The sequence below is a fragment of the Rhyacophila brunnea genome, unplaced genomic scaffold, assembly GCF_057557595.1.
Source record: "Rhyacophila brunnea isolate RB1 unplaced genomic scaffold, BYU_Rbru_1.0 scaffold_22, whole genome shotgun sequence".
In the NCBI taxonomy this organism is placed as follows: Eukaryota; Metazoa; Arthropoda; class Insecta; order Trichoptera; family Rhyacophilidae; genus Rhyacophila; species Rhyacophila brunnea.
Window position 1 is genome coordinate 20,689,031 of NW_028232882.1, and position 23,054 is coordinate 20,712,084.

The following is a 23,054-nucleotide window of genomic DNA, read 5'->3' on the forward strand; positions in this document are numbered from 1 at the left end:
TAATATTTTTTTTAGAAAGAATAAATTGTTACGAAATCATTTAAAAATCTTGTTCTAATATATATAATATTTTGTATATACCCAGCAGATAAATTAATATAAAAAGTTACTAAATATGTACTATGCAAATTTTATCTAATTAACTATTTCAGATACATATGCATATTATATTTTGGTGTTGAGAAAACAACATTTTTGTAGCAACATTAAATAGCAATAGTAGCAATAAAATAATCCTAATTCATCCTACCATGCGCCACCAATGGAACATTCCGACATTAAGTTGTCAAAATATTCCCGAACAAAATACACTATAACCTTCAATGCGTATTTCAAAATCCATTATAACACTATGTAATTTACAAAAGCTGATAACCAAACATTGAAGTCTTTTATTTAATCAGTGGACTAGAATACAATATAAATAGGTATGCAAAATATTTCCAATAATGATACATTATCCATAAATTGAGAAGTTTTCATTGATTTTCTCAAAAAAATAAAAAGTGAAACTTAGCGACACATATTATGTGAGGCGTCTAATTACAAAAAGCGACAAGTCCACAATTCAATATTTTCGGGAAACAACGTTTTTATGTTTCAAGCTTCAATAATTATTTGTTTTAGCGTGAGATTATTTTTTCCATTGTATTCTATGTCGAAATTAGAACCAAATGGCAATTTGTTTCAGCCGATAAACTCTTAAATGTAATAAATATAGGAAAATTAAAATTCGACGTAGCGCTACTTGTACCTCACTTTTTAATTTATTCCGCATAAGGCACATATTTCTGTGGCACTGTCATGAGTTTACCAGATGGGAGCATCAGCACAGCATGGGAGACGCCCTTTTCAATATTGAACGTTCCCTTATTGGTTGACTTAAACATGCGCGAAATCAACCAAGCTTTAAATAATATGAAACACGGACTTGGCGCTTTTTGTAATAAATCGAGACTTAAAATATTTATTTTCGTAGGGATATGTCGCGTTTTGGAATTTATACATATTGTGTAAAATTATACAAAGAATACGTGCGTATTTTTTTCTCGATTTTGAGCAAATGTGGACTTATTGCTTTTTGGAATTAGACGCCTCATGTATAACTTGCTGCATCTCATGCAGATATGACTGAACCTTCCATGCTTTCGATATTATAATATAAGTCTAGACATAAGTAAAATCACTTGCCTTGTATATTTATAATCACTCATATTATATTACATATGTTAACAACAGTAAAACCTTATCGCTAGTATGTAACCCTATATTTAGAATCTCACCAGACAGTGTTCGAAGGTCAACGTCGCAGCAGCCATTTCTTTTACACAGTGCCTCTCACCTGCATGGCTTCAGAATGGTACCACGAATCACTGCCTATTTTAAGCATAGTTTTAAGTAATATCACTTGACATAAGACATACAGAAATACATTTTCTTCTATGAAATATCCATTTAGTATAGTTACACATATTTTCATGAAAACATGTTATGTTTATTCAGTCTATCGCACTATACTTTCGACCGATCAGTCAAATTTTAGAAGATACGAGAATGCGTTGCAACTTTACTGTGAATCATTCCACAATATTACTGCAGCAAACACGTATATTGACTTAAGAGAAAGAACCCGAGTATAATCATTTAGTAAGAGTTCAGTATTACACGTAAGATACGAGTATATAAAATATTTATAAAATTATTTTATTGTGATACGATTTTTTTGCATTGCTTAAATCTATTATGTTATAAAGTATGTTTTGAGATACGTATTAGTGGAATATGTGCGTATTCAAATTCTGAATTCATTACATCAAACAACTTAAAACTGACAAAAATTGAGATACGTGTTTGTACAAAATTACCGATGATTTATGTTAGAATAGCCCTTGCAGGCAGTAATTTCCAAATTTGGTCAAATCCACCTTTTGACAATATTTTCACTCCACTTCCAAAAAGGTTCGTGTTTGATATCAACAAAACAAACGCGTCGTCTCTTTGATCGCAGTCATAGTGTATGGCATTTAGCAAAATTGAAATGGATTTGACGCTGTTCAACAATAAACCTGCCGGATTTATCAATTTTATTATTGAAAATCAGTCCCACATTTACTAGGTTTTTTAAGCGATTTGATGATGAATTTCGTGAGCTCTGTAAATTATATAATGTCCAGCATTTTTTAGACAGTGATCTAGTATTTGCCAGTAAAAAAGAAGAGTTAATTAGGTACTTTTGAAAATAACCTTTTTACATTACCATTCTTAAATTACCACGTACATCGGATCCATCATTGGTTACAATAATATATGATTATACAAGCAGTTACAAATGATAAAATTACACACACTTTGACTGTGCCAATGTTATTCTGGAATCCATTTGTGGAGTCGTTTATAAAAAACCAGACTTTGACTCGTATTTTAACAATTCAAATTTTTTTAAAATGTCTAATTTAGATTCTTTTTACTAAAATTTGTTTTAAAAATGAAAGGAGTCAGAAGCAGTCCATCTCTGAGTTCCGACTCCCCCAAAATTACAATAAACTAAGATTCCACACCATGCTAGAATCGCTATTAAAAAATTCATATTACAACGATTTGCACAACAGTTTTATTACATGTTATTTATAGTATGGCATTACTTTTGCGAAAATAATTCTTTTTGTAAGACGTTAATCGTCATCAAATTGACCAATGACAGTCCCTGTAGCGTTCATGTCATTCCCAAAGCTCAGTTTGTTCGCCAACGTGTTTTCCAGTGGAGGCGGCCAGAACATGACAAATTGTCCCGGTTCCCAATAATCGTCACTTTCCCAATCTTCGTCTTCCTGCAGAACGACTTCTTCGTTATCTGAAAGAATTTATAGTCATATTTTAATATTCCGTGCGAAGCTTCCACATGTGACAGAAGTCTTGATACATGAGGCATTAGTAGCATTAATATTGATAATATATATCACCGTATAGCAAATAATGTAGCAACCGACTACACATAATATGTTGCTGGATCATATTGAAGAATCGAGGGGATCCTCATGCCATCATTCTTTGCAATCGTCGTTGGTAATAATCACTCCATTTCTAAAACATATTTTTGTCTGCAACTGTCATTTTTTTAATTCCATTATTTATTTTAATGTTATACCTAGCCATTTCAAGTCAGTGAGTCCCAACCTCTTTTGTTTGGCGAAACCCTTGAAAGAATTTTGTAAAATCTCAGGCATAGGCCTACTGATGTCTAGAGCAGTGGTACACAACCTATTTGAAAAAAAGGGCCAATTTATCTATTTTCTGATTTTTCTTGGGCAGCAATGGGTTGTTGAAAAATAATGAATATAATATACTAGACGAGATATACATTCGCAACAAATGCCATTTTGGGCTGCGGTTTGTGCATCACTGGTCTAGAGGGAAAATTACAAAAACATAGATGCAAAGCAGTAGACAGTGATATACCTAGATAAATTGCTGCATTTAATAAAACCCAAATTTCCGTCCCCGATTGTTTCAAATTTTATGTAAATTAATTGCGTAAATATGAAAATATATTCCTGCATAGAAAATCTTTAAATATAATATATAGATATTAGCTACAAAGACTAACAGCTTGTATGTGATGCAGGCAAAAAAATCATCTTCACGGAATCTTCTCACAAAATCTCTTTTTACAAAATATACGGCCTACTTAGAATTCTCCAACACATACTCAAGCATGATAAATAATAATTATTTAACATGTTTGTTAAAATAATTATTAAACGATGATTATTACTCCCAACCCAAATGCCGCCTATTCAACGCTTGCATTCTAATGGTGCTGTTGTATGTTAGCAAGTCATGACACCTTACGAAAACTCAAAAGCAACCGTTACTGAGCTCCGAGAACAGATTTGTGCGGAATTCAGTTTTCGCTAAAGGTATACAGTGAAACCTCGACTCTACAATTTTCAAGGGATCCAAAAAAATAAAAACGATAAATGCGGGATATATAAATTTTTTTTTGTCAGGCGAGATTGAGCGCCGATCGATAAACAAAGCATAATAAAAAGTATCATAAATAATTCTATGAAAGCGAAATGAAAAATATTCAAAAAAAACGGTCAATCGGGATAATATTTGTGACGGGACCATAATATTTAGACGATATAACGAGGAAAACAATAAATTGCGGAACGGTTAATGCGGGATTATTTAACACTGTTCTTATTGGTGTTTGGCGGGACTTTCAAAAATGAACGATCCATGCGGGAGAACGATTTATGCGAGAACGGTAGATCGGGGTTCCACTGTAATGGTAAAACAATAAGTTCAGTAACTGCACTGATAAAACCGATATCTGACAGTTGTGTAGCTGTAACAAGTTTTTAGATACCATATTATGTAGTAGGTAGGTAGGTGGTATGACTACAGGGAGTAAAAAGGAGATAAGAGAGCAGACTAATCAGCCTCTCATCACACAGGGAGTGACGAGGCGACGTCGGTCCAGACTCGGCTACATACTGCGGATGCCTCAAGTAAATATCAATCTGGCTTGCTTGTTTTTCAAGTCATCTGGATTCCGGCGTGGAAGGCCGCTTAATATTATTCAGAGTGTACACGGTGGCGCTATGGGATGCTGGCATAACCTGGGAAGTTGTGAGGAGACTGGCGAGCGACAGGGATTCTTGGAGGCGATGTGTGGTGGACATGGTCGAAGATGATACTTCGGTACTTTTTTCGAAAGGTTTTGTGAAATCTGCGGAACCTGGTTGGGAATTACTGGATTATGTAACACAATAGGTTGCGATCCGCTATTTACCGAGACCCAAATGAAAATTAATATGTTGTTTAAGAATGTTACCATTTACATCATCAGTATCAGAATTTTCCTCGAAGAATTCATGCTGTTCGTCATATTCGATATCTTTACTGGAAAAGAAAAAGTATGTTTCAATAAAATGATATAAATTATATTACAGTCGAACATGGTTATTAAGAGGAAGATGGGACTGACTGAATTTGCTTGTTATAAGCATTACTCGTTATATTATAATTGTAAAATTGATAACACCAATGGGTCATTAAGTGCATATAATTAATTTTATAATTTTAATGTCAATTAGAAGTTTTAACGTGATGTAGATACAGGGATTTCCGCTTTTAAAAATAACTTTAATTTCAAATAAATAAAAACAAACGTAATAAAAATCGGTTTAGTGACACAGTCAACAATGACCGCTATCGCTAGCATTTTTCCCTGGTATTATAAACAATATATTATCATTGTTAAGCATTCAAAAGACGATTACGATTTATTAGCAAAATCTAAAATGTGGATGAGCATATTAAAAGTAGTTTTATTAAAGTTTTTGAGTTATTAAAAAATACATACCATCCGTTGAATCGATTTGGTGCACATTTTTGGCGGAGTTTTTGTTTCTGCGCAGCATATACATCATCTGTTGGCTCTTCAAGTATATTTCTAGCTAAGTCCATCGCTTCTACGGAATCAACTACATCAGGAAACTCGCTGAGATCATTGTTGTATAAATCCAATTCTCGAAGTTTACTAAGTGAAGTTATAGAATCTGGCAAGCGTTCTAGTTTATTATCGTTCAAATGAAGCTTTCTCAGGTTGTGGAGTTTACCGAAGTTTTCTGGTAAAAACATTAAAATATTATTGGATAAAATGCACTCTTCCAGTTTTGATAAAAGACAAAATTCATCCGGTAGCCACATGAGAACGTTGCTTGAAAAGTTTAGACTGACCAGACACTGAAATTTGCAAATGTCTGAAATGACGTCAGACAACCGGACATTTTCAAGATTCAGCTGCCTTAAATCTGAACAACAAAGCATATCAACAAAAGGGAATACTTGAACTATGTTGTCGTCAGCGCAGCATTCATTTAAGCCAAGGTACACGGTTTCGAGCCGTGATGAGAATTTGGACGGACCGTATTTAATGATTGTATCTCTATCACCTATCATCTCCGCCTGTGAGTGGCTCTCATTTGAAAATATTAAATTATTTCCACTTAAATATATCTCCTTTATTGCGTGAGAGCAAAGCCAGTCTGGCAGCTTAAAGAGGCAATTTGATTGTAATTTTAGTATTCTTAATTTGGCAATGCAGGTAGGCTGTTTTTCAAAATGCCTTATTTTATTATTGGACAAGTCTAAAATATTTATTGATTTCATTCCATCCAATATACATTGAGGTACTTCAATAAATTCATTGTTGGATAGGTTAAGATCAGTCACATTATTAAGGCTTTTGAAGTCGTACGGCAAATCAGTCAGTCTTCTGTTACTGAGATCTAGATCTGTGATAAAATTAAACTCAGCAATCGAAAGTGTATTTTGAATAATCTCATTTTGTCCAAAGAGGTTCTTCAATTCAGTTTTCAACATTTCTCCATTTTCCATTGATTCTTTAGGCCCCTCTGATGTGGAATCTGATTCCTTTTCATCGTAAGACATTGTGGGTGCCTTCTGTCTGCAATTATAAAAACAATCTGTTCAGCAGTTTGCTTTAAAACAAAATCAATGATGGTGAGAGTAATCTGCGATGTCTCATGAAACAAAAATCTCATATGTTTGGATTAAGGGGACGCTCTATAGAAATGCCCTTGAGAATTGAAAATATGATATTTTTATATGTGGTCCGAAATAGTTGGTCTACTAGTAATATTAAAAATTCGCCGCCGATGCGTGCCTCAAAAATAATGGTCACTAAATTAAATTTAAAACAAACAAACTCACTCCAGCTAAGCGAGTATGGGGTGACCAAAAAATAGTATCTTCTAATATACTTAAATGTTACTAAATTCAATATGTCAATCAGCTGTTTGGTGGGAAGTATTAAAACCAATATGGTGGATATTGTGACGTTTTTAAACTTAGATTTTAGTTTAGTAGTTTAGAAACTTAGAAATAGATTAATAACTTTTTAACTTGACATTGTACGAGAACTAAACATACGAAGGATGTTGAAACACATATTATCTACATACATTTTTATTTCATGTGCTATCCAAAAAACATTATTAATGAATAGTATTTATTTTTAATGTGTAAGACCTACATCATTATTAAAAAAAATAGGTAAGTATTGTTTAATTCCAATGCATATTTAAAAAAAACCTAGAATATATTATCTAGTGATGTACCCGATTGCTTTAAGTTTAGTCTGACACTTTTACAAACTAGTAATGCAACTTTTTTATAATACGTACTAGTGAAACAATAGGTAGGTACCATTATTGTATTTTGTTGGTTGAGTAAAGCCACTGCACGAAATCGTGCTATCGTAGGTAGTCTATAGGTATCGTGCAGGCACCCCATATACTTTTATTATTTTTCACATTGTTTTACATTCGGCCGGCCGGCGAATAGCGGTGACGGAACCTAATAAATCATTGCAATGAATTGCTCTACCGACAATAATAATTATTATGTTTTTAAAATAAAATCTTCGATGACCAGGGATTTTGTTGTAAATTTGATTTAACATGATGTGGTACTCGCTCTGTGGACTCTCTTCGACTGAAATATGAATCACACTGGGCCCTGTTATACCCACTCTTAAGGCTATACTTCAGCTGAGGCATGGTCTAAAAAGATCGTGACTATGTGACGCGCGGATTGTGCAAATGATGCGTGCCGAACAAAACTTAATTCATAAAGATTCAACATGCGTCCATTTAATGTTACATCAGTAATAATAATAATATCAATACGTTAGAGCATGAACCACGGAAGTCACGTTTAGACTTTTGTTCAGTAGAGTGATTTTAGTGTAGATTAAATGTTTGAAACTCTATAACTTTTTTAATAACTATAATAATTAGGGTCTGTAAACGGTATCATTCATAATTAAATTTATTTTTGACCATAGTATGGATAGAAAGACCAAATCAATAACAACACATAATGTAGAAGTACCACTAAGCAATACTTCACCAATAGATAATACACGGAAGTCCATATAGGTATAAATTATTTTTATTTCCTGTGCATCATTATTAATAATTATTTTATTATGAATAGACAAAATATTTCAGTAAGTCTACATATGAAAAAGAATTATATTTTTTTTAAAATTTACATAAGTACAACATTATTTGAAATTTATTACTGCTTTAGAAAAAAATCAACGCAATGAGAATTATTCCTGGTCATTCTCCGGGACATCAGCTGATGAGGAATTATGTGGAATTCTATCATAAAATTCTTGAAATTCCCAAGATATCCATTGTTTCATAGTTTGCAGATCTTAACCGGACGCGGTGGTTTTGCCTCCAAGATCTGTCCGCTTGGCTTAATAGAATTTCCGACTTGCTTATGTGCCGAATTGCAGGATGCCGATCACATCCTCTGGGAGTGTCCCCATATGTCGGTTGGAAGGGAAGAGCTTCTCAAGTCGGTTCAACCCTCAGTTGGATCGGTCGGCCATTGCGACTTGTTATCTACGAGGGAAAATTTTTCAGCTTTTAAAAAGTTTGCGGCGAGCGAGGTGTTTTCTCATCGAGAATTGACTGCAATATATTATATCAAATAAGGGATCACGCACACTCCAGTGCACGCCAACCAAGGTCTTGGGAAGTTGCTTCTGGGACACTTTCGGCAAAAAAATTTAAGAGCGCCTAACGTTCGTTACGACACGGTATACGCCTGCATAACGGGTATAGAAAAGAAAGTTTGCAGATCTTTGTAATTTGGCCGTGCTAATTGGATGTTTTGAACATGTGGAATGCCAATGTGAAACAAAATATTTTGCGACCTTGTTTTTCTACGGAGGTCCTCAGTTTGGAAATCTTCATCGGAGAACTTCGCCTTATAACGTAGATAACCAGCGCTATCTTAAGATATAAATAAAAAAGAAATAAAAAAGGTGTGCCATCAATATTCTTTTCGAGCCACAAAAGGAGCTGAAGATGATGCATATAAAGACCAATAATTGTTTATATCATTTTAACTCCATAACTTTAAAAGGCTTGTTTCTTTTACATGTCCCTACAAACTGAGCCCAATCCCATGGAGTAACAATTATCTACATACCGTTCAACATCTTTTTTAACGTTCAGTTATAGAGTGGTCAGTGTCGATCTCCATGTGTGTATGGCCTCGTAATAGGAATTTGTGATTTATGATTTTCAGCGTAGGAATGGTTTTCAGAAACCAGGTATATGAAAAACAATCATGATATTCCTATTTTGGCCAGGGCAATTAATTATCATACCAAATCGTCAGCTCTTCAATATTTGCTAAAACATTGCTAGTTGCCCATTTCATCAAGCAGCAGCTGACCTTATTGCCACCACTTCCACTTTTTATTTCATCCACATCAGTGTTGTGTCTCACCACTTGCATCATCGTAAATTGTGAAATTCAGAGTCCACAATTTTATCAGATGGAAACTATATGGAGTAGGTAAACACTTCTCCAAGTCAACCATTATTACTTTCATACTGGTAAATTTTTCTTTTGCAAGAGTTTTATCAATCTTATTTAATTGCAGTTGCTTCCTGTATGTGGTCTTCCAAAAGGTGTCCTTGAATTTTTTTTTTCTTCAATAGAAATATTAACATCTTTAAGACCCATCTTAGGGTTATCGCAGGCGTCACAGGTATCATTGCTTGGCAAATGAAACCCGAATTAAATTTTTATTTTATTTAATTGAAAATCCACATGAATAGGTATATGGATAGAGCCACAATTTTGGGTTCATTCATGGGGTTATATTCTTTGAAGAATAAATCAAACATTTTTGTAATACTTATTTATGTATAACTAGCTGTATCACCCGGCGCTGCCCGGGAGTTACGTAAAGTGCAAAGGAAGGAATTCAATTTATTATTGTAAAACTATCCCCGGGGTGCAACGGGTTAAAACTGAAATTTGGGACCCCGACCACGCACTCCGGCTCTGATGCCACTACATACAATTATTGTCCGTGAGTGAAGCATTCCGATCTACGCGTAACACGTCATTTGCATCTAACTTTGCCATTTGACCTCCGATCAAGCTGAGATAAACGACAATATTTTTTAAATGTACACATTCTAGCGACATTTTCAATAAAAAATAGGGGTTGCAGCATTAACTTCCGCGTTTCAAGGCCTTGTAAACGGCGACTTTTTTTCCGCAAAAACCGTTCCCGGGGTGCAACGGGTTAAATATGAAATTCGATACCTCAACCACGCACTCCGGCTCGTCAGCGTCCGTCTACTACTTGTCGAAATCCGACTCCGCGTGTGGATTTGTACAAAGAAAAACGAAAATTATAGTATAGATAATAATATGTACCTACCTAACGTTTGTTGGACTTCCGTGTTTATGGAATTATTATAATGGTTTTTTAAAATTTTTCTTAGAGCATAAACATCGTAAAAAGGACATCCGTTGTTTATGCTCTAAAGTGAATTGGACTTCAGTGATTTTTTAATTAGCTATATTGGTAATTTACTACTTATGGACTTCAGTGTTTCATTCATTTGTGAAATGAAATAAAATAAACTTTTCTGCATATTTAACTCAGAAACGGTAAAAACTGGACTTCCGTGGTTTATCCTCTAACATACAGATATATTCATTGACATGTTTTCTATTTCGAGTACATGCTTAACGTTTTTTAGTCATCTTTACACGATATAAGAATATATTCCTCCGACGCCATCACAAAACAAATTTATGTGATCACACCTTGCTACCGCTCTCCGATTGGCGACAAGTGCGAAATTTCGTCCACCTATTGTTGAAAATTATTTGTCGTTTCACTTATGTATGCTCTTAAGAATAAAATGGAATGATCCGTTATGCAGTGTTTCCATTATTTAATGTTTCACGTAACTATATAATATTATGTTATGAAATTTCTTTTCGGAAAGATTTTTATCTCATGAGACAAAATTAAAGCATTGTTCACTTCAATAGGAAATAATAATATATACCAGGTTCTTGTCTACATATAACGTCTAAGGTAAACTATTTTTATTATAAATATTAGATAATAATACCTACTCTTAAAATAGCAATATTTTATTAGCCATAGCCGGATTCAATTGTTTTTCAAGATTTTTATTAAATTGGTACACATGACACTCTGCCTAACTCCTATAGGACACGAAGTATCGAATAATAAGTACTGTGGATAGTTGATCACACATTTCCCTTGCATGTATCATTAATTTGGTTAGATTCCAAAAAATTCCAAAAAATTTCTAAAATAAAAATGAACACTTTGTTTGGTTTAAATAAAACGGTTCTCCTCTTTATCTAAAAACACTTCTCTATGCTTTAGAAAAGATGTTTATATCGAATTACGGTAAAGATAGAGTACTCCATATCGTCAAAAATAACCTTGAAAAACAGTCTGTAATTAACATTTGTAAATGTAGAAATCACAATGAACATAACTATACCACATCCACCCCGCACAATACCCAGTCTTAATCAGGTGTATCACGGGACCCTACGTTTGGTGAAAAGCAACAATTTTTTAATACTGAAAATGTCTCAGGAGCAGTTACCCAGGACTGCACTGCGGTCGCCATGTGCTTTAACTGAATTTAGATGACTTTAAGTTAAGAGTGCTCATGAGGAAGAGTAGCCATAGAAGCAAAATTAAAAATTGTAGTCAATCACAAAAGTCAATACATTAATTGAGTTGGCATTTACTTGGTAGAATTCCATTTTAAAATGAAAATATAATTAATATTAAATTCTACAGGTTTTTTTAAAAAGGTTTGTCGATATCTATTTCGGTTGTAACACCTCCGGTGTTTCAGGAACGGTAAAACAGATTCTCAGTTTGCTAAACATTTGATATCAAATTTGCATACAATCAGTGGAAAAATAACGCCAGAGTGTTTGCATACATGTAACAAAGGTCTAAAATTAAATTTACTCGAACAGTTGGAAATTAATCGCGAATTATCCAAAAGTAATCATATAATTAATGAAAATTTGGTAATGCATTCGTCGCCACTATTAAATATAATTTAAGCGCATGATTAACAACATTATACTAATAATATTTTAATTGAATAATAATGTCAAGAAATAACCAAAGCACTTGAACACCGTACCTTCGAAAAATTTTGTAAATTTTGATATCCATTAAAAAACCCACATAGGGTTTCAAAGTATTAATAGTATTACAATTAATAATAAGTATACAAAGTCGAAATATTGTTTGAACGAATAAGAAAATGTATTCTGTCTCTATCTATGCGTATAGTATTTAACAAAGGCCAACGGCTTATCTGAATAGTCTTGATAATGGTTTTACAACCGAAATAGCTATCGACAAACCTTTTTAAAAAAACCTGTAGAATTTAATATTAATTATATTTTCATTTATTTTAAAAGTCAATACAAAACTGTCAAATAATCTAAATGAAGAGATCTTCATGTTGGCGATATGACATCGCTAAATGCTACAAAATTCACCTTTGTGGGGATCGGGTCGGATGGTCCGATGGGCCCAACAGCTGGATGAACCGACTTGGACTTGAGCAGCTCTACCGTTTCCAAATACATTTTAGGACATTCCCAGAGATGTGGTTTGCATCCTGAATTTTTCCACAATGTGGACATGTTGAACAGGTAACAAGACAAAGTTTACAGAGCCTGCCAGTGAAGCCACCATGTCCAGTCAAGAATTGACTGGTGTAATAGTCCGTAGTCAGAGCGGTTGTCTCCATTCGCCATTTGATATTTGGAAAAAAAAATATTTAATATGAGTGCCTGTCTTTGTTGGACGCATCCCATTTTTAGCAATATCAATAAAAATATACATTACATCACCAAAAATAAAGATGATTCAATTCAACTTATCAATGACAGAACGAAATGAGACAATGACGGTCGACCATATTGTTTAATTGAGATCTAAAACATAAGACAATCTACCATAACCAAAAAACAAATGAAACCGGCGCGAAGCATATTACAAGTATACCCCATTTACACGTACATGGATTTACTGTTCACAGTAAGAAAATGTATGGGTAAACATCTATTATCCTGCAGTTGGCAAGATTGCATGCATGAAACAAACAAGTTTGGAAGCTTCTGAATTTTAACGCGTAAGTAAGATCTGCGCCAGCGCAGTTGAACGATAATGGCGAACCTGCCGGTAAAAAAACAAACTACTCATTTTCAGGTTAACCAATTTTCAATATGTCCTGTCAAATAGTACTATAAAATGACAACATCGCGTCTCGCTTACTCTTTAAGAATGAGATTGGAGAAACAGTCGGCACTTTTATGTGTAAATAGTTATTGTCACTATAGTTTTTTTAGGCACCATTGCCTACAGTAAATCCATGCACGTGTACAGGCGCTATTAGGCTTTATGTCATAGGTTTTCGTTTCTTCAGTAGGTTTTATTGGACACTGGAACAAGAATGGAAAAATCCACTGATTCAGTCATCGTGTTTAGTTTTCATGAAAAACAATTGTACAATAATAATTTTTAATTGACTTAGATAATATAAATTGGTACAACATACGTTTATTTTGATTTTGTATATTAAAAATGCGAATCATGAGCCGTTTTTCAAGTATTTTTTTGACGAAATGGAGTACATAGGTACAGTATGTTTAATCGAATTATACCACATCAAAAATACATATTAATTATCATTGCATACAAACAGTTTGTTTCAACCAGAGTTTATGAGGAATATCCTTTTCTGTCCGGGGGAGATTGTGGTAAATATGTAGCAGATGCCCGCATGAGCTATTATAATTTTTTTTTATGAAAACAGTTTATTCCATTTGTAGTGGATTACCTATATTAAATTCCTTTTTCTGTCGGCGCAGATGCTTTTCGATCCAATAATTATTGTTAATTTAAAATTGGTACAAGTCGGTTATCTTGGATACAGCGGCAAACACATTTTGAAAATAGCCGATATACTGGGTTATTTGTTAGGATAACCTAACCTAACCTAAACTAACAAATAATCCAGTAGGTATATCGGCTATTTTCAAAACGTATTTGCCGCTGTATCCAGGATAAACGCATAGAACCTAGATATTTTCGTACATTTCGATGCATCATATTAGGTTTGGGTAGGTTAGGTTGGGTTTGGTCTAAAAGGAAGGTTATAAAAGCTCATGCGGGCATCTGCGGCACTATTACTGAGATTTTTTTAGGAAGTAATTCTTAAATATTCGTTCTGTGATGCTTATACGATCGCAGTAAAAATGTTAACCAAACCTGGCCAAGCATAACCTAATTCTAGTGATGTTTAATTGAAAAATACGCTGTTTTTGACGAGTTTCGCAACTCACCTCACAAAAAAAAAACAGTATTTCTTAATGTTCTAGTTATTAATAATGTAATTTAACGAACCGAACCACAGAAAAGATAAGACAATCTTAACATTGATAAATAGGTTAGAAATCAGTAAATGTATTTTACGATACATTTTCATAATAAGACTAGACAATAAACGGAACAACGGAAGAAAAGATATTATGTAGAGCTTTCTAACCTTTGATAAAGAAGAGAACGCGCCAGGCTGACAATTCTAAAATTAAAATAATAATATATTTTCAAACCACTGTCGCAAAACGTCAACAGAAAACATTGCCAGCTGTTTGAGTGTTTAGTACTTCGTTGTAAAACAGTGTTGCCATCTTTTCAAAAAGCCTCCAAAATTATAGTATTTGGGGGAAAAATATAGTACGCGTTTTCATCTGTTGATAAAGTATAGGTTTTTTGTTTCTCAGAAAAAAAAAATAACGGAGAATTTGAGAAACTCTGGGACCCCTTTTTATTTAGGTAGGTAGGTACCTCTTTCGACCAAAAATGCTTACCGAAGAATAATTCAAGAAATTTCATTTTATATCAGTCAAGGGATTTTTTACGTTTTTCGAGCAATTTTTTTCCAAGTTCTCCAAATCTTCTTAAAATTATTGCGAAATTATAGTACTTTGTACCTACCAATTTATCGAACGGAAATATCGAAATTTTAGTACTTTTTACTTATTTTTTTCGATATTCAAAATTATAGTATTTTGGGCGTACTATACCTGTTATATATCGTACATAGTACGCGGACCAAAAATATAGTACAAATATTATAAGGTCTGTATCATTCAACCTGAATCAAGCAAACGAAATGGGATCGTTGGATTTGGGACCGTTTGGTAAATGTCCACGGAAACGCTTTTCTGACGACTAATTAGTGTTGCCAGTACTTAAAATGATTTCAATAGCATATTAGTCTCTAAAACAGAAACACATTTATTGAAACGTCAACTTGTTATGAAATTCCCATCGTCGTCTACAATAACACAAATTTAACAAACTGTCGTATTCATTTATTTTAAATGTACAAAATATAAATAATGATATGTATATAAATAATAATACTTACACATTTAAAGATAATTTTAAAGATACTGATTATAACTTAGATTATAGAAAAATATAGATGGAGCTATTGCATGTGTTTGTCCTTCTAAACATGACGAACTTTTTCATGCACTTGCCTCGCCCCCTTCACACTTCCTCCGCGACCCTTTCCTGGTTATTCGAAAATATGTGTGACAGTGTGCGTGTCGTAGTGTTGCCAGATATCGAATATTTATTCCAATGCTATAATTTTACAAGTGATGTTTTTATAAATTATATTATGGCAACACTGGCGTGTTGGCTATGCACTTGGTAAAACATTACTCACTAAAATCGACTCATGCGGAGGGCTTGGATTATAAGCTATGTCTTTGACCATTCAAATGTGATAAACATTCTACGAATAATGTTTGCTTTATAATAATTATTGACCTAAGAATAAGGTAGTATTTTTTTGAAATACACCATTTTTCTATTGACATTTCCCAGTGGCTAATCTACAACATACGGCCGTAGCCATAAATTGACAAACGATAAATGATGTAGGGAGTAAGATCATGTTAACGCGCGTGTTTGAACATGTACCGTTAAAAAAATCGGTTAGGTACATGTTCAAACACGCGCGTTAACATGATCTTACTCCCTACTTCATCTATCGTTTGTCAATGTATGGCTACGGCCGTATGCTGTAGCTTAGCCACTGGGAAATGTCAATTGAAATGGCGTATTTCAAAAAAATACTACCTTATTCTTAGGTATTTAGATATTTCTTCACATTTGAATGGCCAAAGACAGAGCTTATAACCAGTATCTTAAAAATTATCTTTAAATGTGTGAATCTTGCCCATTTTTTGAAAAATAAAATGCCTAATTCTGGTCAAATTTGGGATCACAGAGATTATCAATATAATTCTTTATTGTACATATTTCACTATAATAATGTCGACATAAATTTTACTAATGGTTTTATAAATGCTTTTAAAAATTAATAAATATAAAATATCTTAACACCACTTCACATGGACGTACTGAAATATGACTATATTCTAAAACAGGGAGGGGGGGCAAACTTTTTGGATGGAGGGCCAAATTCAAGAATTCAAAATGAGCGGCGGGCCGCAAGTAAAAGTACCATTTTTAGATATACACTATTTATTATCATGAAAAATAAACATTACAAAAAATTAATGAGAAGAATGAAACTGTTGTACATTTTTTAACATTTTTTTAAATTCAGGTCTTAATTTTGTAGTTAATATTCTCAAAACTGCTTGTAAATGGGCATTGGAGATATTTTATCGTAAAGAATTTTTATTGAGGTTCATGATCGAAAACTTTTGTTCACATATATATAGGTTGATCCAAAAATAACAAACATTTTTCTTGCATAATCTTTAAGTTGGTCGAATTTGTCTGAATTAAAGGCATTGTAAAATTTGGAGATTTCTTCACGACGATGCAATTCTCTTAAATCAGTGTCACACTGCAGATCAATAATCTCAAGTTGTAACTCTGTCGGTACACTATAATATATCAATTTATCTATTGGAAATGGATCGCGTACTATTGCTAAACTTGTCTCAATTTTTCGGAAGTCACCAAATCTTTGTGAAAAATCGTCATTCAGAGGTTTAATAATTTTACCATATTCTTCAAATTTATATTTTGGTATATTCAGCAACTTCAAAGTTGGAAAGTGGTCCACGTTGTTATTTGATATTTGTCGAAGGAATAACTTGAGTTTTAATTGAAATCCATTCAAACTTTTTACAATATTATCATGGGCATATATTTTTTTCCTTGCAATGCGGAGTTAAAAGTATTTAAATGTATCACGATGTTCAACGTAGAAAATAGTGGTTACATAGTGTGAGACGAGACGCAAGGAAGACGTACTGAGATAATACATTTACCAAACAACAAATTCTTCACATTTTAATCTATTGTCAATATTTAAAAAATGTTATAAACAAGTTATTCGTAATCAGAAGTACAATTAATGATGGCGGGCCGCAAAAAAATAACCGGTGGGCCACATGCGGCCCGCGGGCTACAGTTTGCCCCCCCCCTGTTCTAAAACACTAGAGCGAGAGGTTTAAAAGAATACTATTTTATGTAATAAAAATACTTTACGCAGTCATCAAATGTTTAAAATAAATATAAAGGATAATAAGGCTTCAAAATTATGTAAATAGATTATCTACAACGTTTGAGGAATGTCCAGGGTTACGCTCTGAAAATAGCACAGAAGCTCCATTTTGACGTACGCTGAGCATGTGGGCCGTTAAGTTTTATCTGGAAATGCTGTTAGAATATTTCTACCATCAATAGGTGTAGAAGGTCATTTTTGTTCTATCAACAATTACCATACTCTGTATTTTATTGTTTTAGTATTATTTTTTTTCATGAATAAATAACTTTTTTCATAATAATGGATATTTATTTTTTACCATTTTTCCTGAAAATTAGAGGTTACAAGAATGTAAGCTCACAAAACTACAAAGTACCAAATCTTAAAAGTGATCTGGTGAAAAGTTACTCGGCCCACGTTATGGCTACCACTGTATGCTGTAGCTTAACCACTAGGAAATGCCAATAGAAATGGCGTATTTTAAAAAAATACTACCTTATTCTTAGGTCAATAATTATTAAAAAAACAATCATTATTCGTAGGATGTCTATCACATTTGAATGCTCAAAGACATAGCTTATAATCAGTATCTTCAGAATTATCTTCAAATGTGTTAATCGTGCCCATTTTTTGAATCATAAAATGCCTAATTCTTGTAAAATTTGGGATCTCAGAGATTATAAATATAAATGTGTATCGTAAATATTTCACTATAATGTTAACATTAATTTTACTAATGGTTTTATAAATGCGTTTAAAAATTAATAAACCTAAAAAATCTTACCACTGCACATGGATGTACTGATATAATGACTATATTTCAAAACATTAGATCGAGAGGTTTAAAAGAATACTATTTTATGTAATAAAAATACTTTATGCAGTCACCAAATGTTTAAAATAAATATAAAAGATAATAAGGCTTCAAAGTTAAATAGATTATCTACAAAGTTTAAGGAATGTCCAATACCATGCTCTGAAAATACCATAAAAGCTTCATTTTGACCTACGCGGCGCACGTGGGCCGATAAGTTCAAATCTCTTAAAATAGCTTACTATACAATCTCTATGAGTATTGCTGGATATGCCGCCAGCACGTGGTATCATAGGTAAGTTATTGTCCATCCGGAAAACTCTTCTCAGATGTCAACGCTCACCATTTATTGCCCCCACTAAGGCTTATCTACCGACGCGTTGCCTGTTCTTGCTGGAGTGCTTCCGTTAGACTTACACATTCAAGTTCGTGGTGTCACGACCGCCTTGCTCGGAGGTCTGGGGGTGGAGGTTGACGGTATCTTAATATCGCCGCCTTCAGGTCTTGTATCCATGGGCCGGTGCGCTCCAAAAGTTATTGTAGGTACGCGCGTATGACACCGCACTGCGCGCATAATAGGGGCGATGGACCACCTCTTCCAAGGGCAGACAAACGAATTTTTGTGGCGCATGGAGATAGCCAGATTGACTCCAGTCCATTGGACTTCTTAGTTCTTAACCGGACACGGTGGTTTTGCCTCCAAGCTCTGTCAGCTTGGCCTAATAGAATTTCCGACTTGCTTATATGGCGAATTGCAGGATACCGATCACATCCTCTGGGAGTGTCCCCATATTTCGAATGAAATGGAAGAGCTTCTCGAGTCGGTCCGACTCTCGGTTGGACCGGTTGGTGATTGCGACTTGGTTTCTATGAGGGAAAATTTCTCAGCCTTTAAATAGTTTGCGGCATTTTACGGGGAGCGAGATCGTCTTTTCTCATCGAAGTAGGAATCATGCACGCTCTAGTGCACGCTAACCCAAGGCCTTGGGAAGTTGCACCTGGCTTTCGACACAAATTTGAAGAGCGCCTAACGTTTGTTACGCTACGCTATAAATAATACGCCTGCATAACGGGTGTGGAGACGTGGCTGGTGGTGGAGAGAAAAGTAGGTACCTATGTCTTTTTCATTATTTTAAACACAAATGCCATGCTTATACATTGGAGTAAGAAGGCAAGCAATATATTATTTTTATTCTCTATGAGAAGTACTAAGTTACTTACTTATTAATAAAGGTTTTGCTCAGGCCCGGGTTATACCTATAATATAAAATGTGACATCACAAATCTTGCAAGATAGGTAACTATTTTTTTTCCTGATAATAAAATATTCTGTTCGAAAATTATAAATAAATCTATCATTTTCGGAAGGAGTTTGAAAATATGAAGTAATTTATTTTAGGCAGGGGGGGGGGGGTAAAAGATTTTCGGATGATTTGTGACGATAGTGGAGGTTAAAAAGGTGTGAATCGTGTATTTTATTTTACATGATGGGTAAATCCGGCGCTGGTCACAAAGTCCCAAAATTGTATCAAAAATAGTCGGCAACCCTAATATATACATTGTAACACGATAATCGAACTCAATTTAAAATGAAATTAATATGTGATAAGTGCAATAAAAGAGGTTGTAGTGCCTGTCCAGTGTAATCGTTAATTGTCCCTAGTGTCAATACAAAATGTGTACACGTAAGTAAGCTATAATAGAAATTCTGTTTCCCGTTCAATAAAATGCTGAAAATGTGGATTCCGTGGCCAATAAGATATGGGTTAGTGTAGGTACATCCATAGACTATTTACAAAAACGTCTTTAACCCTTCGTCTACCATTGGTAAAATATTCATTATCGTTTACCTTGAAATAATTGGTTACATGTAAATTGTACGTAAAATATTTCACAGTGGCACAGTTCGCCGTTAGCTTTCTTATCGGAAAGAGATGACCGAATACTATAATTATGGTCTCCCATTTTATTAGATTCAATATGAACATTAATTCAATTTTCATAGCTGATTTTGGCAACATTGATGAATTCAAGATTGAAAACCTAATCTAACTTAACAAATAATCCAGTATATCAGCTATTTTTAAAATTTGTTTGCTACTGGCTTCTTGTAAAGTGTAAACCGACAAGAACTGTGTTTTATGTAGACATGAATTTTATGCCAGTACTATACGACAGAAAGAGGTTGGGCGGTCTCATTTGCTGCTGACCAGTCAATTACTACAACTCGGTGAGTGGCTCAAGACACGCCTGGCGTATAGCAATTAGTATGCTAATTAAATGTGGTAATTAACTGGTCAGCAGTAAATGTATATGTTTCCAATGGCCACACGCCAGGCATGTTTTGAGCACTTACTGTGTTAATATACGGCCATATATTTCCGATACAACATTTTACGGTGAAGTGTGATACGATTCATAAATATATACTACAGGTACACGGTCAAGGCCTGAACAAAAACAAACCATAAATGCGATTGAGAAAACATTAGATACGCGTATAATCTCCGCAATGTGCGTTAAAGTAAGATAGGCGAGATATAATTAATAATAAAGCTGAAAGTAAAGCCGGCAAATATTGGTTTGACTTAATATGTGCTTGGGGCAAAACCAGGAGTACGTGTTGCTGAAATATGTTAACCCAAAATTGCCTTTGATATGACGTGGAAATAAGACAGAAGTCAAAGAAAGTCGAAAAAAATATTTTATTATTATCAAATTATATAATACTTAACAAAAAGTATGTAATATTTTACGTGAAACAGCGTTGTAAATCGATAGACAATATCTTAATATTGTATCGAATGATGCATGGAATTGTAAGCACAATTTATAATGAATAAAAACATGGAAGAAAATTGTGTATTTTGTCTACGAAAGGTTCATTTTATGTAATCGAATTTTATAATAATACCATTTTTTAAAAATCGGAGTTTTGTAGCCCCCTAAATCCGGCCGCTCTGGTGTTTTGTACCCCTAACACCCCGCATGGCGCGTCCCTGACGCCGAAATTTACTGGGTACTGACGCGTTTAATTTGAGAGTGAAGGAGACAGGTGACGTAATTCAATTTTGAATGGGCATAAAAATAATCGGATTTGCGAGAAGAAAGACCGACAACTCAGTTGTGAGTTTGTTTTGTGTATTTATTTGAGATTTCGCAATAACTCGCTCGATGTGTTCTCGACAGTATACAAGCTAGGTGACGTAATTTATTTTAGAATGACCATACATACTGTCGTCTCGAGCGCGAGGCGGTCGTAATTCATTTTGAATGGCCATAAAAAACGTCACGTTGTCGAGAATCTAGTGAGTGCTTGCGCTTGTCACGCGACAGACGTCACGCCGTGAGTGCACGTGGACGACTCAATGAGGTCACATGTACCTGGAATGCACGCGTGATTTTACGCGCGAATCAAATCGCGCCACCTGAGCGAGGCCTAAGCGTCCGATGCATCGAATCTCAAGTTCCATTTTGATCATAGTTATATATCTTCAATATCGAATGCTACCCTCTCATAATTGCTGAGGACAATAAAATGTAATGTGTAAATAATTAATTCGAATTTTAAATAAATATAAATGGTATAATATTTTGGTCAATTGCGGGGTTAAATAGCTATACTTAATGACAATGTATAATACTGGTAGCTAGATGGTCCATATTGCACTACGAGGTTCGTGGTAGTTGGGATACTATTCGCAGGTAATGTTCTGAGATTTTTTCTTAGATTCTGAAAGGCACTAACGTCCAATAGAGTAACAGGCATTATATAACTATTTATATACCTACAGTTCGTAAAATAACATCTTCATTCGACAACAGAATCTCTCAGCACATTATAAAATTGCCTACAATATTAGTTGACATTTTAGAATAGGGCGTATGTAATAATAATAATATATTGTACCATTACAAGTATTATAAAATAACAAATTTATTAGTAAGTATTAAATATTTATATAAATAGTAATTATATTATATCTAGTTCTCGAAGTGGAAAATATCAGTGACGGATTTAGGGACTTGAAGACTCGACCCACTGACTAATTTTTACGCCATATAAATAAAATTAAAACCATACATCTAAACTACAGACCTAGTAAAAAAACACTCATATCTCTATCAATTCTCTTCTTTATCCAATTATTATTGGAAATGACAGTGATAGTGCATAATAATTTAGTATTTCTTGTGTAGGTACAAGTAGGTCGTGTCCGGAAATTTGTACGTATGCAGTTCGCCGTATCACACTTCACCGTGAAATGTTGTATCGGAAATATATGGTCGTATATTAAAGACCGTCCAACCTCTTTGGGTCGTATAGTACATATATAAAATACAGTGACGTCTCTAGATAAAATGATGCCCCTAGGCTACGCCAAAAGGCCGTCTCATTTTTCCCTCCTTTCACCTCCGAGGTCAATTCACGACTGAAGCACAAGTGACCAGTTGCGCAAACTTTACACAACTTGCTTCAACTGTAGCATATTAAAAGTCAACCGCTGGGTGTCACTACGCCAGGCTTTGGTAGTACACATGCTTTCACGGTAGGGGCGCTCGCAACTCTCCGTTTGACATAATAAACGTCAGATTTCGTATCGTACGTAATATTGGAGAAAGCTGTTGATCTATTGTTTTACATTTACCAGTTATTACCACATATTACCGCTAAAATTATTATTTCGTGTTTCAATTCTCATTTAAGGATGTATTTATTGTGATTTTGTAATACAGAAACACACATGTTTGTT

At 34.1% G+C, this 23,054-nt stretch overlaps 1 protein-coding gene across 3 annotated transcripts; it reads right to left on the minus strand.

The window, feature by feature from the left end:
* Positions 1-1,177: 1,177 nt before the first annotated feature.
* On the minus strand, positions 1,178-14,601 carry LOC147070193 (uncharacterized). 3 transcript variants are annotated; one of them, XM_085950026.1, is made up of 4 exons: positions 14,490-14,601; positions 5,372-6,478; positions 4,841-4,908; positions 1,178-2,851 (listed from the first exon to the last, which is right to left on the minus strand). In XM_085950026.1, exons 2-4 carry the CDS (start codon positions 6,460-6,462, stop codon positions 2,673-2,675), a joined length of 1,338 nt encoding a protein of 445 aa, XP_085806152.1. In that variant the 5' UTR covers positions 6,463-6,478; positions 14,490-14,601; the 3' UTR covers positions 1,178-2,672. The 3 variants fall into 3 exon arrangements, with proteins under 3 accessions (XP_085806152.1, XP_085806154.1, XP_085806153.1); XM_085950028.1 differs by lacking the exon at positions 14,490-14,601 and adding an exon at positions 12,436-13,383 and having other exon boundaries at positions 1,731-2,851; XM_085950027.1 differs by lacking the exon at positions 14,490-14,601 and adding an exon at positions 11,005-11,072 and having other exon boundaries at positions 2,538-2,851.
* Positions 14,602-23,054: the final 8,453 nt, after the last annotated feature.